Raw genomic sequence first — 15357 nt, forward strand, 5'->3', positions numbered from 1 at the left:
TAAGGCTACAAGTTAAAGATCAAAGGCAACATAAAATGTGTTTTTGTCTTACTTCACTTTTAACTTACATTTATTCTTAAAAAACATCTGATCTAAACGGGTGCTTAAAATATACAAAATTATTGAACTTATATTTAGATCATTTCACATACTACCTTTCATTAATAATCTGCAAGTTCAGTCTTCCATATGAATGAGTGTTTAAGCAGCACAGATCCATTTCTAGCTTGTAGAAAAGGTGCTATGATTTAAATAAATATCTTCTGTTTGTATATTTATAATATTTTGTCAACAAATGATTATTTGAATATTTGAAAACATTGGGGTACTGTGCCCTTGATACAGAGTGTGGTTATTGAAAATGCTGTTGAGTTTGGGACTAAATATTAGAAGTCCTCTTTTGCATGTAGTACCAAATGTAACATGTATGGCCTGGCCGTACATGTAGAAGATGTAGAAACAAAAACAAGCAAAAAACCACACAAGTCAAGTAGAAACTAATTCTTTCCTACAACCATATGCAGTAGTGGGCTAATAAAGTTTTAGACTGGGTCAGTTTGTGTTGACTGGGTCATGATGTGTTTAAGGGAACAAAAGACCATGTAGAGTCTTAGTTATCACAAATGGCAAGATATTCTGAAGTAGAATGGATTTCTGAGACCCATTTACATATAAATTTGAATTTGAAGTTTGTTAGACATTTAGTTTATATCTGGAACCTTAGAAACTCTACCAATTAGTAAAGTAGCTTTTGTATGTGTTGGGAATTGATGTACCACTTAATTTCAGTTTTGTTCCTTTCAGTTCTGTTCTTTTAATCTAACACTTCCAAGGTATATATATTTCATATTATTTTAGCATGCTATCCAGTTAAAGTTATGTGAAAACTATAGTGCTGATATCATGTATAGGATGACATGCTAGAAGTTTGAAATAGCAGAATTTTTTCTCCTCTATATAGTCTTTCAATATAAAACAAAGAATTTTTCTTCCATCTTTTTTGTTTGTTTGTTTATGCAATAACAGTACTGATTATTATGTGTGGTATAGTTGCTTTGTACCTCACTGCATACGGATACAGTCATGAGGCTGCAGGGTTATTCTGTCAGACAATTAGCTTTGTTGTAATCAACTTGATTGTGGCTTCTGTATTGCATTCATTTCTTGCTGCTGAAATAAAGGAGTATCTAGAGGAAAATGGTCTTGGGTCAGGTCTTTGTTCCTTCCTTCACTACTTTCCTATGATAAAACTCTGAGAGTGTAGAATAAAAGTGGATGTAGAGTAGAAAAATAAGTAAACTTTTCATCTATTCATGCCTTCCCTTTTTAAGTTGCACTGGCTGATCCTGGGTATGTCTGAGAAAGTATTTAGAGTTACTTCTCTTCTCAGCTGAACTTTTACTTGTAGTACCTAATCCTTAAACATACATCATGGTGCTAAAATGTAAAAGGCGAGTGAGACTAAGGCTAGTGTTGGCTGGGTCAAAGACCAAAGGGGGAGATGGCACTGTTTATAAGGTGTCACTTGACAGTGACACTCACTGTGTCAATATCGATGAGTAAAGTAGATGGGATGAATACTTCTGTGAATGACTGGTAATTAGTCTAGTTTCACTTGCTGACTATATTGGTAAATGAAATGTTTGAGAGACCATTTATCGAAGCTGAATTCAAGCGATACGAAATGGCCTAGGTTCATTAAACTCTACTACTCTTCAAAAGAGGGAAGCTGCATCCAAATAATCCAGATTGTTCTCAGTAGGCAGTCTCCTGAACTGTGCCCAGGCCCTGTTTGAGTGCTCTTTGGCTTAGGCCAAATATGTCAGGGATCTCCTTAACAACCCAGCAGTATAGGCATTTCCTGAGAGTTTCCCTGCCACCACTTAGTTCTCTAATATAGAGGTAGTTACCAAACAAAAAATGTGTCCTTGTAAAACAGGATATAACATTCTTATCCTGGATTATTAAGAACAACCCAACTTTTAAAATGGCATTTATTTCCTTTCCAAATATTTTAGAAATTTGCCTGTAATTACACTGTGTTGTCTAAAAATAGTGAGAAAGGAGTAGTACAGTATAAACTGAAAATAATGACTTTAAGTAGAAAAATGGTGGGAACTAGAGAACTAGTGTGGAAACACTTTTCCTGTTTTGAAGATTTAGAGTTGGTAGCCCTCTGCATAATTTTCACATGATCCTGCCTGTAGTCTTTGTTCCATAACAACTCCTTTGTTCCTCTGACACTTTCACCTCCCAATTACCACCTTTTGATTCGCTGAGTAACTCTGACTAGTGACTCAATTTCCAGAATATTTTTGAGATATGAGCAATTCCCTCTTTGTCTTCCTCCTGTCACCTACCTGACCCTGAGCTATTTCTCTGGTCTAGTTCCACCAAGAAATGATTGTGCCTCAACAAGCCATATGGCCACAATCAGTTCCACTCCCCATCCCAGCTTATCTTTATTACTGGTGGAAGGCAGGGCAATAATTTCTGTTCATGCAGTATCAGACGTTAGGAAGGAGAACCGAGATTCTGTAGGTCTTGCTCCAACGCCAGGGTCAGACCCTCCCTATCCTGTGGAGTCTCTTGGTGTTTCTTTATTGTCTTCTATGGAAGAATGTTTTAAGACCTTTTCATTGTGAGCAGAAGATCCACATATCCAGGGAAAGATGTCAGAAGGCAAACCAAACTGCTTTTATTTTCCTGTGCGCTAAGGATGGAGAGCAGCTTACCATCAATTATGTTTAGACAAGTGGTAAACTCTTAATAGAACTCTTTTGAGGATATAGCAAGCCGATTCCTTTTCTTATTGGAAAGAGCCTTGGGAAATAAGAAAGCATATTTCTACCTTTTCTAATGGGGAGAGAGGAGTAATGCTGTCCTGCTGACTTAAGAAAGATTAAGAAAGAAATTGTGACACCACCAAGAAAAAACAAAATAAAAACAAAAGGCAAAAACTCAAATCTTGCCACAAGCTGTTGAAGTCTCATCTTAATGATGCTCCCTTATTTATCAGTCTCTTAGAATAAATACGCCTGAATTATTATCAGGAAAAACAAATATAGATTTTCCTTTATTGTATAAAGTCCACATTCTCATTTTAGTGAAGTACATTTTTTTATTTTTATTTTTTAAAGCTTACTTTTCATTAGGAAAAAGAGAAAGTACATGAAAATTCACAGCCTAAATTCCTTGCAGTGATTCTGTAAGTGGTGGTGTTTCTTTACCAGTGCTTCCATTATGACTTTCCATTTGCTGTAGTGTGTTTAATTTCATACCTTATAAAACATGAGAAATTTGTATTGTATATCCTGTTTTGCTAGCCTTATGTTGGTCATTTCTTTTGATTACTATCAGCTTTTATTATCCTCTGATGCTTGGACATGTATTGCATTTGTTACTGTATGGGAAGGGAGCCTTACAGAAGCCAAACAGCTTGGGCCGGATTCATCCTTGTGTAACTTGAATTTACGCAAAAGAATGAATTTGGCCCAATTCATTTTAGTTGTTACGTTGCTCTACTGTATTTTAGAAATAGACTAGATGTCTAAATAGGTATATTTTCAGAGAAAATAATTTAACCTACTTTCCTTACAGAGAAAAATAATTGAAAAATTGTCTAAATAGTACCTACAAAGCTATTAAGAAAAATACTATACAAAAATACTAAAATATTAAAGAGGAGCACAAAAAAAAAACTGTATATGAAAGGATAAAAAAAAAAAAGGTTGTATATGTCACTGAATATAGGTTCATGGGAATATATACTTTTGACAAAGGAAAACTTGAGAACAGGATTTGAAAGCAGTTAATCGAGTTCTGCATGCGTTTACTTGAAAGTTCTCCCAGATCTAAGGGACTGCATGTGAAAATAAATTGAAGTGCCTGTTTGATAAGCTAACACACAGGTGAAGGTTTTTGGAATGAGGTGTTATCTGGAGGTGGGAACTGATTGTCAGATATGAAATAGATAACTAAGCTATTCTGAAAATGGTTTTGCATTTATGCCATTATGTTAAGCATTTGGAGAGTTGATTTATACATGCTAGTGGGCACCATTAAGCAGTGGCTTCATTTGTTTCCAACAGGATCAGAAATTACAGTTGCACTTAACAGCAAGAGAGGAGCATCATAAGAAACTGAATGAAGTTGAGAGGTGTTATGCCACTATTGTATGTCAGTTTGGCATTGTTAAAGGTGTTCATGGACAATTAGAGCACAGTGGTACGTATGGCTTAAACATCCTCCAGCATTTATTTTTTGCTTTATTTTTGGCCAGACTGAGTTTGAGATGTGTGACAGAACTCAAAAAATAGTAGCTGCCATGTGTCAAGTATCAAATATACCGGCTGACAATTACTGCATCTCAGTAGCTGCTTCAGCATTTCTTTGTGTGACAGTGCCAGGTTAAGCAGCACAGCCCCTGTACCTATTCTGCTCTTTGCTGTTATACCACTACAGCTGTGTGTGTGACCATATGGTAAACTATGCTGAGGAAAAGATTTGTGTTCAAAAACAAGCCAGTAGCAGACTCAGCCCTTCAAAAAAATGTATGTATATATGCTTAATTTGGATCACCTTCCTCTTGCCATTAAGCAGACATCCACATAAACAGTGGTACCAGCTCAAATGAGGGGATGAAAGTAAAGGAATTAGCAGATAACGAAAAATGAATGTAATTTGAACTAGCTTTAATGTTGGAAATGGACAGAAAACATTAATGAATTATAATATTTTGCTGGTTTTATACAGAAATCTAAAATCTTAAAACTACTTCAGTAAATAGAGTGGATGAATAACTTCATAGAGTTATTGTTACCTAGATCCTGACTATGCGACTATTCAGGCTTTATAAAATCAGTACCATAACCCGTCTAATATATTAAACAACAAAATTATTTGTGAATTATTTGTGAATCTATTAATACAAAAGTAGCATTCCACATACCCTTTTTTAATATAACTATATATATTTCATCTGTAAAATAATAAAGCTGATATGCAAAGTAATAAAAAATAATAATTTAAATGAAGTTTGGTACCTGTTAATTTGAGAGACAAATCCTAGTTTTGCATAACAAAGTAATTCACTGCAATGTCTGCATGAGAACTTGTGTAGGACTAACTTGTGCATACTGTTTTGTGTGCCTTCACTTTATCCTTTGATTATGAACAATAATTCCTTTTGTAAAGAAAAGGAATACTAGATGTATAACTTACAAGCTTCAGTATTTATTTTTAATTTTTATTTTTTGCATGAAGCCAGCTAGTTCTTCAGATCTCATCTGAATAAATTGCTAACACATTATCAAAAATTTTGGGACATTATTTGCCCAAAATATTTTTAGTATTTTGGGGTTTTCTCTATTTATATAAAATTGTGGTATTCTAGTACCTCAGATTACTTTTTGTACCCCTTTCTTGAAAGTAGGTTAGTATTTGATATTCAAAAACACTCAGTATTTTTTTTTAACTATATATAAAACGTTTTGCCATGTTTCTACTTATAGTTATTAGTAATTGCCAAAGGAACCCCTGGAAAAGATTAAATCTAAATTATTAACTGCTTCTGTTCAAGAAGCCAATCTATTCACCAGTTTAACTCCAGTGTGTCTTTTACTGCAGTGAGAATTCAATTTGCATTGCAGTATGTAAGACCTGAAATAGGTAACTTGTAAATTCTGAGCAAGAAATTGCAGTCAGTGGAAAAGTTGTGCAGAAAGGGTATGAGACATTTTTATGCAAATTGTTTAGATTTATGAATAGTTGCTCTTTATCTGCTGTATTAGAACAGTATGTAGGGAAACAAGAAAGTAAAAACTGATGCTATAGTGCTTTTATAGGGAAAATGCAACAATGCATAATAAATCTAAAACTTTGTGTTACTAGTGACCCATTATTAGCACTTTAAAGATAGAGGGTGAACATATGAGTCTCGTTGAAAACTTTACCAATTTTTGCCTGATTTTTTTCTAAATTTTACCAGAAGACATTTATTACATTCTTTTTTAAGTATTTTCATTTGCTAAGCACATCTTTAACAGATGGAAAGAATTTTCTGGGTGTGATGGAGTGTCTGGAGTTCCTGCATACAAAGAGGAGTCAGGAAACTGAAAAGGCTGAAGAAAAAGCTGAGGGGATCAAAATACTTAGGCTGAATAGAAGTGACTGAAAAAGTACAGGAATGGTGGTGAACATCTTCAGTTTTTCATTGTGATATCTTGTGATTCCGTTCCCTTTCAAAAGAGACAGAGGATATTCATAGGCTTGTCCTCTCCATTATCCTGTTTGTGGTCTTCCGTGTTCTATATGAACGTAACTCTGTACATTTAACTCAAGTATTTGAGTGTTCGGTGGTTCATTATGTTCTATGTTTCTCTGAAAATAATTGACTTAGCTTTGTTTTTAAAAATAGGAGTTTACAGGTAATTTTCTGGTAAGATTGAAAGATGATGGAGAAGTCACCGAAATGGGTGACACTAAATGGCACTAGAAATGAAATGACAAAATCAACAAACAAAATTCTGAACTTGTTTTTTGAGGTATAGAACAACTGATACTAGCTGCTGTAATCCTTTTATGTAGTATCATAATATATGGAAAGAGTAGTTGAGTCATATTTTCAGCCTTAGCTTCTGTTCCAAAAAGCTTGACTATTTTAGACATTAAAAACACATATATTGCAGATATAAATCAAATAGCTCTTTAAATGCAGAAGTACATATTAACATGTTTCATCTGTTGTTTAAAGTACAGGAAGCGATACAGCTCAATAAGAAACTAACATCAGTGAATAAAAAACAAGAGACTGAAATAAGTAATCTGAAGGAAGTAAGTATAGTATGTATTTCTAAATGCGTAGGTGGGCTTCTTTTGGACTTGTTCAAGCTGCTGTAGTGCTAATGGAAATAGTATACGAGTGACATGCAACTGTTCTTCATTCTATCGCTAATGGTTGAATTTGTCTTAGATTCCCATCTTATACACAGATGCCTCAGATGACTGCCAATTAAATGTTGAGCAGCTCTGAATAGTTTCTGTAACTTGGGAATTTTTGTTTACCTCTATTGTATCCTACTCATTTCTTTTTAATTATCATCAACCTATCTTTTTCCTGTGCTGTATTGCCATTGCATTTTTCATCTGGTAGGGAAAGGTAACAGTGATGTTTTCAGTGTAGTCAAACACAACATGAGTAGGAAGAAGGTTACTTATGCCATAGAAGCAAGCTGATAGCTTGAACATAGAATAAATTACATTCATTTCTCAATCTCTATCAGAAATGAGAGAATTTTAATATAGGGCAACTGAGACCGTCAATTATAGTGATAGGTCAAAATTTGCCTGGCCATTAAGCTCTTTTCTGCCTCTCTTCTACTAAGAAACTAGTATTTGCCAGGTACGTTTTCAGTTGCGCTCTCCTGGACCTTTATAATAGGGGTAAGGATAAAGTTCTTTAAGCTGTTTCTTAGGTGCTGACAGGAGAAGAGGCGAAGGGACCCTCTGAAGACAAAATTGTTCTGTAAACTCAGTATCTTTCCGTACCTCATTTTTTTCATATCTCTTTTTCTTTCCAGTCTGCTATTTTCTCTCCCTTTGATTCTGTGAGGATGTTAGGGAGGGAGCAAATGCATGATTACTTGCAGCTTCTTGGCCTACTACGTAGCTCCATTTTCATTTGTTTCATTCCTGCCTTTTCAAGCACTTAGTACTGATATTTACTACATGAAGATATATTAGTCACAAATCATAAATTGAACCTAGATATCATACAAGTTTTTAAAGAGGAATTGTAACTTTCATGTGAAGAACAGGAACATTCATCTAAAATGAAGCATATCTTTATTGTATTATATTGCAAATATCAACATTCAAGGAGTCTAAAAACTCTTAAGCATCACAGTCAATTAGATTTGTTGCTTTTGGTTAAGAATCAACAATTCATTGCATAGAATTCTCCTGAGAGTAAGTAATTTGAGAGGTAAGAAAAGAAAAAAATGTTTAAGAAAATTTTTACATAATAAATTTTATGAGTAACAGAGGTGTGCGAGATAAACTGATAATATTTTGTGTACTCCAGTAATCAAATGTATTTCTTGATCCATTTTTTTCAGTTGTACTATTGGCTCTTAAGGTCATGGGTGATACATTTTAAATAAAGTACTGCTAGATAAGCAGTAGAAGGAGCCAGCTGAAACTTAATCTGGTTTCCGTCGTTCACCAGGAAATGCCTTTATCCTGGCTATTTCTGAATTTCTTACTGGACATTTAGTATCTGACCATCCTGTTGTGAATATGAGTGGAAACCTGAACTGGAATTTAATTGCTTAGCCTTCCAATACTCATGTATTGCTGTGGCACTTTTTGGGAAGGACTTGCGGTCTGAACAAAAAGTGAAGGCTTGTTTAGTTGTAATTACAGTTTTGTAGATTAAAATTCTATGTAGTAGAATGACAGGTATTTTTCCTTGAAAGGCAGAATATCTGTGAAAATATAATTTAAAATTAATAATATTGTAAAAAAAAAAGTCCATTTTTCAGTACTTCCTATTTCAAGAGTTTATAAATTTCAGCTTATAAAACACTTTTAGAAAGTGAAGTAGTGGCATAGCATATTCCTGACCTATATCTGTAAGCACTGTATAGTTCAGCACAACTTCCACTTGTGAAGGGCTGTGGGCTCTGTCGTTTGGGTCAGTCTGTAAGTGAAGAGAAAGGAAATGCTCGGACCCACTAAGAATTGCCCTGAGCTAGTTTCATTTCATTGCAGTTCCCTTTCCCTTAGCCTTACCATTGCGGTAGTGATCTTAAAGCAGTAAGGTGTTTTCTCTTGTTGGGGAATGTATCTCGTAGAGCTGAGGGGACCTACAAGAGTTATAAAGCAATGAGAAAACTTTGATATTTACTAGGGATATCTGCTAGGGATTACTAGGCTATCTTCACTTGCTACAAAGCTGAAAGTTGTTGTCATATCTGCAGCACAAGTTGTGACGTCTTATACAACTGGTTTTATCTGCCTTGGCGACTTGACTGACCTCTAATAAATCTAAAAATTTGTGAGCTGTTAGCTGTTACCACAGCCGTTACTTTGACTTGGACTAGGATGATCTTTCACATTTCTTCTTAACGGGAATATGAAATTAGTGAATTCCACATTTATGAAAAAAAGTAAATAATCTCCAATTTTAATAAAATTACATGTATATGATGGGAGTATTAAGTACAACTGTAAAACCTGATTTACATTGAGGTCCATTCTGCAAATGTTTAGGCTTCTGGAATTTGTGGAAATAAATATTTGGAGAGGTGGTAGTTTGCTCTTGACATTGTCTGCTTACTAGTCCAGTTCTGATATCTTGGCTTAATTTCCTTTTCAGGAAACACTTGTGTTTTTATAATTTGAACACTTAGATATTCAACATGGTTGGATTTTTTTTTTCAAGCACTTTGAAAGTGCTTGCAAGAAAATTGATAGAATGAAACAAACCTTTAAAAAACAGCTATGCTGCACAAGGCCTGAGAGATTATTCAGGTTGCACTGATCTTGGAAGAGAGCAAAAAGATGTGCTTGTTATGTTGGATAAACTTTCAGTTTGCATAAGCTACTGGCACTGTCTTGGAAGCAGTTACATCTGTCTTGGAAGCAGTTACACCTGCTCATGATGGCTCTTTTTCCAGTCCTGTACTACCACTTCATGCTGGCATATGTGATTGTGTGGCCTTGAGAAAGAGTAGAATTAATTTTTTAGTAAAATTTAGTTTGCATCAATACAAAAAAGGGAGTAACTTTTAGCTTAGACCAATTAGCAAAAGGAAATCAAAATATATTTAAGGAACAGGGCTGTTTCTTTTGTGTGACTTTTGACTTCTGTTGCTGGCTTAAATTGTTTCTGAAACCATATCCCTGAGTGTTGGCTGCTAGCAACACATCAAAGGAATAGGTTTAAAGCCTTATTGTCCTTTCCTAACTGATAAAATTATTTTCCAGATTTAATTTCTATGGTTCTGAATACTACTAGTGATCTTATCAATGGCAGAAAGCTATTAGAAAAAGAAGCAAAAAAGTCTGTGACTGATTTTTTATAATTTCAGAGTACAAGAAAATATATGTATGTATTAAAATTATTTTATATTATTTTTACAGTTATGTAGCCTGTGCTTTCACTCATCATGGTAAACTTTCTCATTACTCTTGGTAATCTTGTTTGTGTTGGTTCTTTTTGTATGTTGTTTTCTGTCCACAGCGTTGGTAGATTTGCAGATGTGGGTTTGATTCCAGATGGATTTATACACATCCACCTGCTACATACACAGAAGAAAATCTAGTTATCTTTTTCTTTTTTACTTTCTTTTTTACTTCAAGTGCATAATTTACTTAGTATGGCTTGTTCTTTGCCCCAACAAAATAAATAGTGAGACACTTCTATACACAATATACTCTGAATTTGGCAAAACGTACATGAGATCCATGGCAGCATTTTGCACCTGCTTGTGTAGCACACAACCTATGTACCAATAAACTAATTCTCTGTAAAAGGCTAGTGCAGTGCACCTTTTCACATTTACAGAGTGAAAAACTGCTCAGACCACCTTCTGCTTCTTAAATGCAAGATTTCTGCTTGCATATTTTATTAGAGCCTTCTAGTAAAAATAGTACAACTAAAAGATGTTTTCATTGCAAAGATGGTTCTTCCTAGATTACAGAATATCACATTTCTAAAGCGTTGTTGTCTTTGAGTTTTATAATTGATACTGCAATTACACTTAGTCCTAGCTAGATCACTTTAGATTTATTTATGGCTAAAATACATGAGAAATAAAGCCTCTAGCAAACAAAATGATTTATTTAAAAGTAGTATCTGTACTTGTATTTTCCTTGTAACTTCGTGAATTTCAGCTACATAATCTTCCCTTTCTTTTGGTACTGTTATATGATTTTGTCCAGAACAGTTAAACCATTGGTCTGTGATAAGATGGAATTCCAGTTTTGTGAAGAAAAGTTAAACAGACCAAACTTAGTTGTTAGATAAAACTATTACCATTCTGAATGCTTGGTTCACCACTATGGCATCATGAAGAATTCTTGATACTATCTGTGAACAGCATTCATAACCTCTGCTATTTGTCTGAGTAAACGTCAGAGCGCTCAAGGAGAGAGCGATATTAAACAGACTACCTTGTACCAGAATGGGAGGGGTGGGGGAGAATAGGGCACAATATTTATGACTCCAGGAACTATAAGTTGTAATTTAATGAGATCAAAGCATTTGCTGTTTATTTGCTTCACTAGGAGCTTGGAATAAACTGGTTGGAAAACAGATAGCACCCCCCTCCCCCCAAAAAGCAGGATATTTAAAAGATTATAAAGACTATAAAATCAAACACATATTTTAGATGGAAAATCATGTTGTAGAAGTTTCTAATATAAAATTAATTTAGCATTCTCCTGAGATTAAGTAATTAATGTTTCAGGAAAAGCAAAGATCCTCCAAATTTATAGCCAGTTCCTGTTTTTACCAGATAGTCACTGTTCTTCCTTTTTTTATTTTTTTTCCCCCTCCTGATTCCCAGGAACATAGTAGTTATAATAGGCATTTTATTCCTATTGTATATTTCAGTGTAAGAGGCTTTACCAATACCAACTCAATGCTTGCTTCTAATATACTTCTAGGAAGAGAAAGTATCAAAATATGGAAGTATCAGAAATGCTTCAAACAGTAATATTATTAGCACAATAACATTTTACATATGAAAATAAACTTTCAGCCACATTTGACAAGTTCAAAGTTTAGGAAGTCAGTCTTAGAAATTTCAGTTCCTCAATTTAATTTATTCTTCTGTTTCCATACATCATTTAAAAGTAGGGCATGACTTAGGATAGTTTAAAAGATTTGTCTTTGTTTTGAATTGCAATGCCTATACTGGATGAACTATTTATACGTGTTTCCTGTGTTAAGGAACTGAAGAAAGTAACTACAGACTTGATAAGGTCCAAGGTCACATCTCAGTACAGGGTGGGAGAAGAAAACATCAATCTTGCAGCAAGGGAAAAACAGTTTCAAGAACTGCAACAAAAAATCAGAATGGTATTTTGGAGTTTAAACAAATTAAATTTTTGGTTAATGTGTTCTGTTCTTCACTTATAAAACATCATGGCAAGGATCTCTGTGATGCATACATCTCAGTGATTCCTTTCTACTATCTGCATATACTGTGTACCAAAATTATTTCCAGAACTACCTTTTCTAGGGAAGTAAATACACTGTGAATAGAAGTACAAATTTATAAATAAATAAAAATTTAGACATTGCAATGTAATACAGTTTTTTAAATAGCCTCATGATGATTCACAATACCCCATTAATACAATATTACTAAAAATATATATATATACAGTAATTTTAAATGCCTTTTATAGTACTTCATGTTCCTTTTTTCCTTTTTTTAAGGAGGAAGCAGTTAGTAAAAAAGTTAAAGAAGAAAACACTCAAATTAAAGGAGAAAAGCTGGTGAGTTGTTAAAATAACATTGTTATTCAAAATTACTTAAGAATATAGGTGCTATATATTTAAGATTCTTAAATGATCTTACTAAGCTATTAAAAAAATAAATTCATTTGTTTACTTTTCTGAAGTATTTCATTAATAACACAAATGGGATTTTACTCCTCAATTTTGGAAGATGAATTAGCAAAATGAAATACATTCTTTGACGCCTTGTTCCAGGTCTTAACTTCTATCTTGGAGTTCAAATTGGAGAAATTTGGTACACCCATTAAAATAACGTATATATCTGTTTAGTCCAAGTAAGCAATGAGGTTTGCATAATATTCTTGTTACTGTGCTTGCTGGAACATATACTTTGAGAATATTAAGCCACACCTATACATAGGTGATGATAGGATTATCTTCTATCCCAAACTTAGTTATTTGCTCTGTTCCTGAGCAAATCCTGTTGTTCAAGCCAGGTACATGGAGTCAAGTAACATACATGTGGCACAAAAATTGTGTTTCCTGTAATAATATCATAACGTACTGCTTTGCAAATATTAAACATTAAAAGGGCTTTTTTTCTTATACAGTTACAAAATTCTCATTCTGCAGCTCATTAAGCAAACACATTGGAGAAATGTTAACCTTGTTCTGAGGGAAGGACAAAAGCAGTAGCTTGCTTTTATTCTCACTGAGCACTCGTTAAAGGATAATCCAGTACTCTTACAATTTTTAAAAGTTTGCATTTTGAATTGACTTTTTTAACATACTTGCTAATAAACATAGAAAACAACGAGAGATATACTCAGTCTTAATTACTCCAACAGCTCTGGATGCATTAAAAACATGGCTGTGGAGGTGCTTGTAGCCAAATTCATATGCTCATACTGTGTTATTAAAGAGTAAGACTGGTATTGCCTGTATTTCTCTATTTTTGTTCGGTGTGAATTGCTAGGTTGTTTTGTTTGTTTATTTATTTTTGGTGGTTGTTCATAATATATGGCTCTTCTTTGTATAAATCTCTGGTGGGGGGTGGCTCTAATATAGAGATTAACTTCATGTTTCCTCCATGAATTTGGGCTAGAAGATCTGGATTTTCTTGTTAGAGAGCTAGTAATTCACTATCTGGATTAACTGAAAATGTTGGTTTCAGTGGCTATTGGACTTGGACTGAATATATTATCTAAATTTATCTAAATTACACTGAATTGTATGCAGAGAAGCAATCTTGTCTAGTTGAGTGAACACTGTACTTGATACAAAAGACACAGACAACCGTGCTACTGACCTGGGCAAGCCATTCCATGTTCCTGTGGTTCTGTTTACTAGATGTAAAAATGAACCAAGAATAAATTAAACTTCAGTGTTAAAAATATTTCTCTGCATGAGTTTACATGCATGAAAAGTTGTAAAGTCAAAAAAAAAAAAAAAGATTTTTAGCAGCTAGCTGTATCTGTGTATATGATAGGACCAAAACAGATAAGTTTGAAAGTTATCTGTGAGTAAATAAAAATGCTTTTTTGTAATATGTTTCTCAATATATTTTGAAGTAACGGGGTACATTTAAGACTATCTTATGAAACGCGTGTCTTTTGCTGTGCAGATCAGATCTTTTTTTTTGGTAACTGCTGTTCCGGTCTTTAAAAAGTAGGGAGTGGCTTAGCTAGATCATTCCCTGTGTCTTTTGAATCTTTGGAAATCTTTCAAATTGTTTAATATAAAATGACTTTCACTGTCTCCATTCCATCCATATTTTCATCTGCAGCATAGTGAATGGTAGCACCAATGGACTGTAAATCTACACCACCTTAACTCATTGGATGGCTGTTTTCTTATAATTTACTCTTCTTGAGCTAGCAATATTGTCTATAGTCATTTAGTCATATCAGTTCTGTCTAACTTGAAGATTTTTGTCATGAACAGTGTCCTTCTAAAAAAATGATCTTTTCCTGCAAGACAGCTGAAATTTTAATACCCCAACTTTGTATTTGACCAACTTGGACCATTTGAAAATAAGTTACTGCAATGAATTAACATGCTAGTCTTTCACTTTTGACATACAGGTTTAAAATACAGAAGGAATAATTGCAGCAGTCCACATTTGTAATAGAAATAACAGAACCAAGCCACGTTACTTGTAATGATTCTTTGGTTTAGTCTGAACACTGAAAGAAAGTGTTAATTGAATGTCAAGACTGTAGCGTTCATTAGTACAACTCAGTGCAAAGTTCATGTAGCATCATCTCACATGGAATTTAAACTGGGATTATTATTCCCTCATAGTAGTGAATGCTTAATGGGTTACAGACAGACAATGAACCCCATGTTATAATGATTGGAAGAGTCTTGTTGGAGTCACTGAGGCCAATGAATATGAAGCTGAGAACTTGGCCCTAAAGTTTTCCAAAAGAAAAAAAAAAGTATAAGATTAGTTGTTAATTCTAAATAGTTTACCCTTTATGAGACAATTGATGAAGACACTTCAAAAATCGGATTGTGACAGCAAAATTTGATGCACATGCATCATGGCATTATATGGTGCAAAGCTAATGTGTGTTAGTTCCAATCTATTAGGATTTAATTTGAGATTCAGAATAATGTCACGTAATGGTTATCCATTAATGAAAGTGATTACTTGTCTTTCACAATTTCTCTGGATTTTCCATTATTTTCCTGAACTGTAATATGGTACCATAAAATTATTCTGCTAGATTAATTGAACTCACAGAGGGGTAAGATTTGATGCACATTGTTCTGATTTGCACTGAATTATTTTAAAAATATCAGTGCATTGTTCATTTTAATTATAAGAAAAAATCTCTGATAAAGAATAGTCTATTATATTCTCCCAGGAAAAAGGCTGA

The 15357-nt window shown here is 33.9% G+C and overlaps 1 protein-coding gene across 8 annotated transcripts in view; it reads left to right on the forward strand.

Annotated features, from left to right (window-relative positions):
* CCDC73 (coiled-coil domain containing 73) overlaps positions 1 to 15357 on the forward strand; it is a 77413-nt gene that overhangs the window by 41108 nt on the left and 20948 nt on the right. For all 8 annotated transcript variants that reach the window (XM_083837850.1, XM_083837848.1, XM_083837849.1 and 5 more), the window contains 4 exons: positions 4092 to 4227; positions 6755 to 6834; positions 11960 to 12088; positions 12452 to 12511. In XM_083837850.1, coding sequence (XP_083693976.1) covers positions 4092 to 4227; positions 6755 to 6834; positions 11960 to 12088; positions 12452 to 12511 — 405 coding nt within the window. The remainder of the gene's footprint in view (positions 1 to 4091; positions 4228 to 6754; positions 6835 to 11959; positions 12089 to 12451; positions 12512 to 15357) is intronic.

The sequence above is a fragment of the Anser anser genome, assembly GCF_964211835.1.
Source record: "Anser anser genome assembly, chromosome: 5".
In the NCBI taxonomy this organism is placed as follows: domain Eukaryota; kingdom Metazoa; phylum Chordata; class Aves; order Anseriformes; family Anatidae; genus Anser; species Anser anser.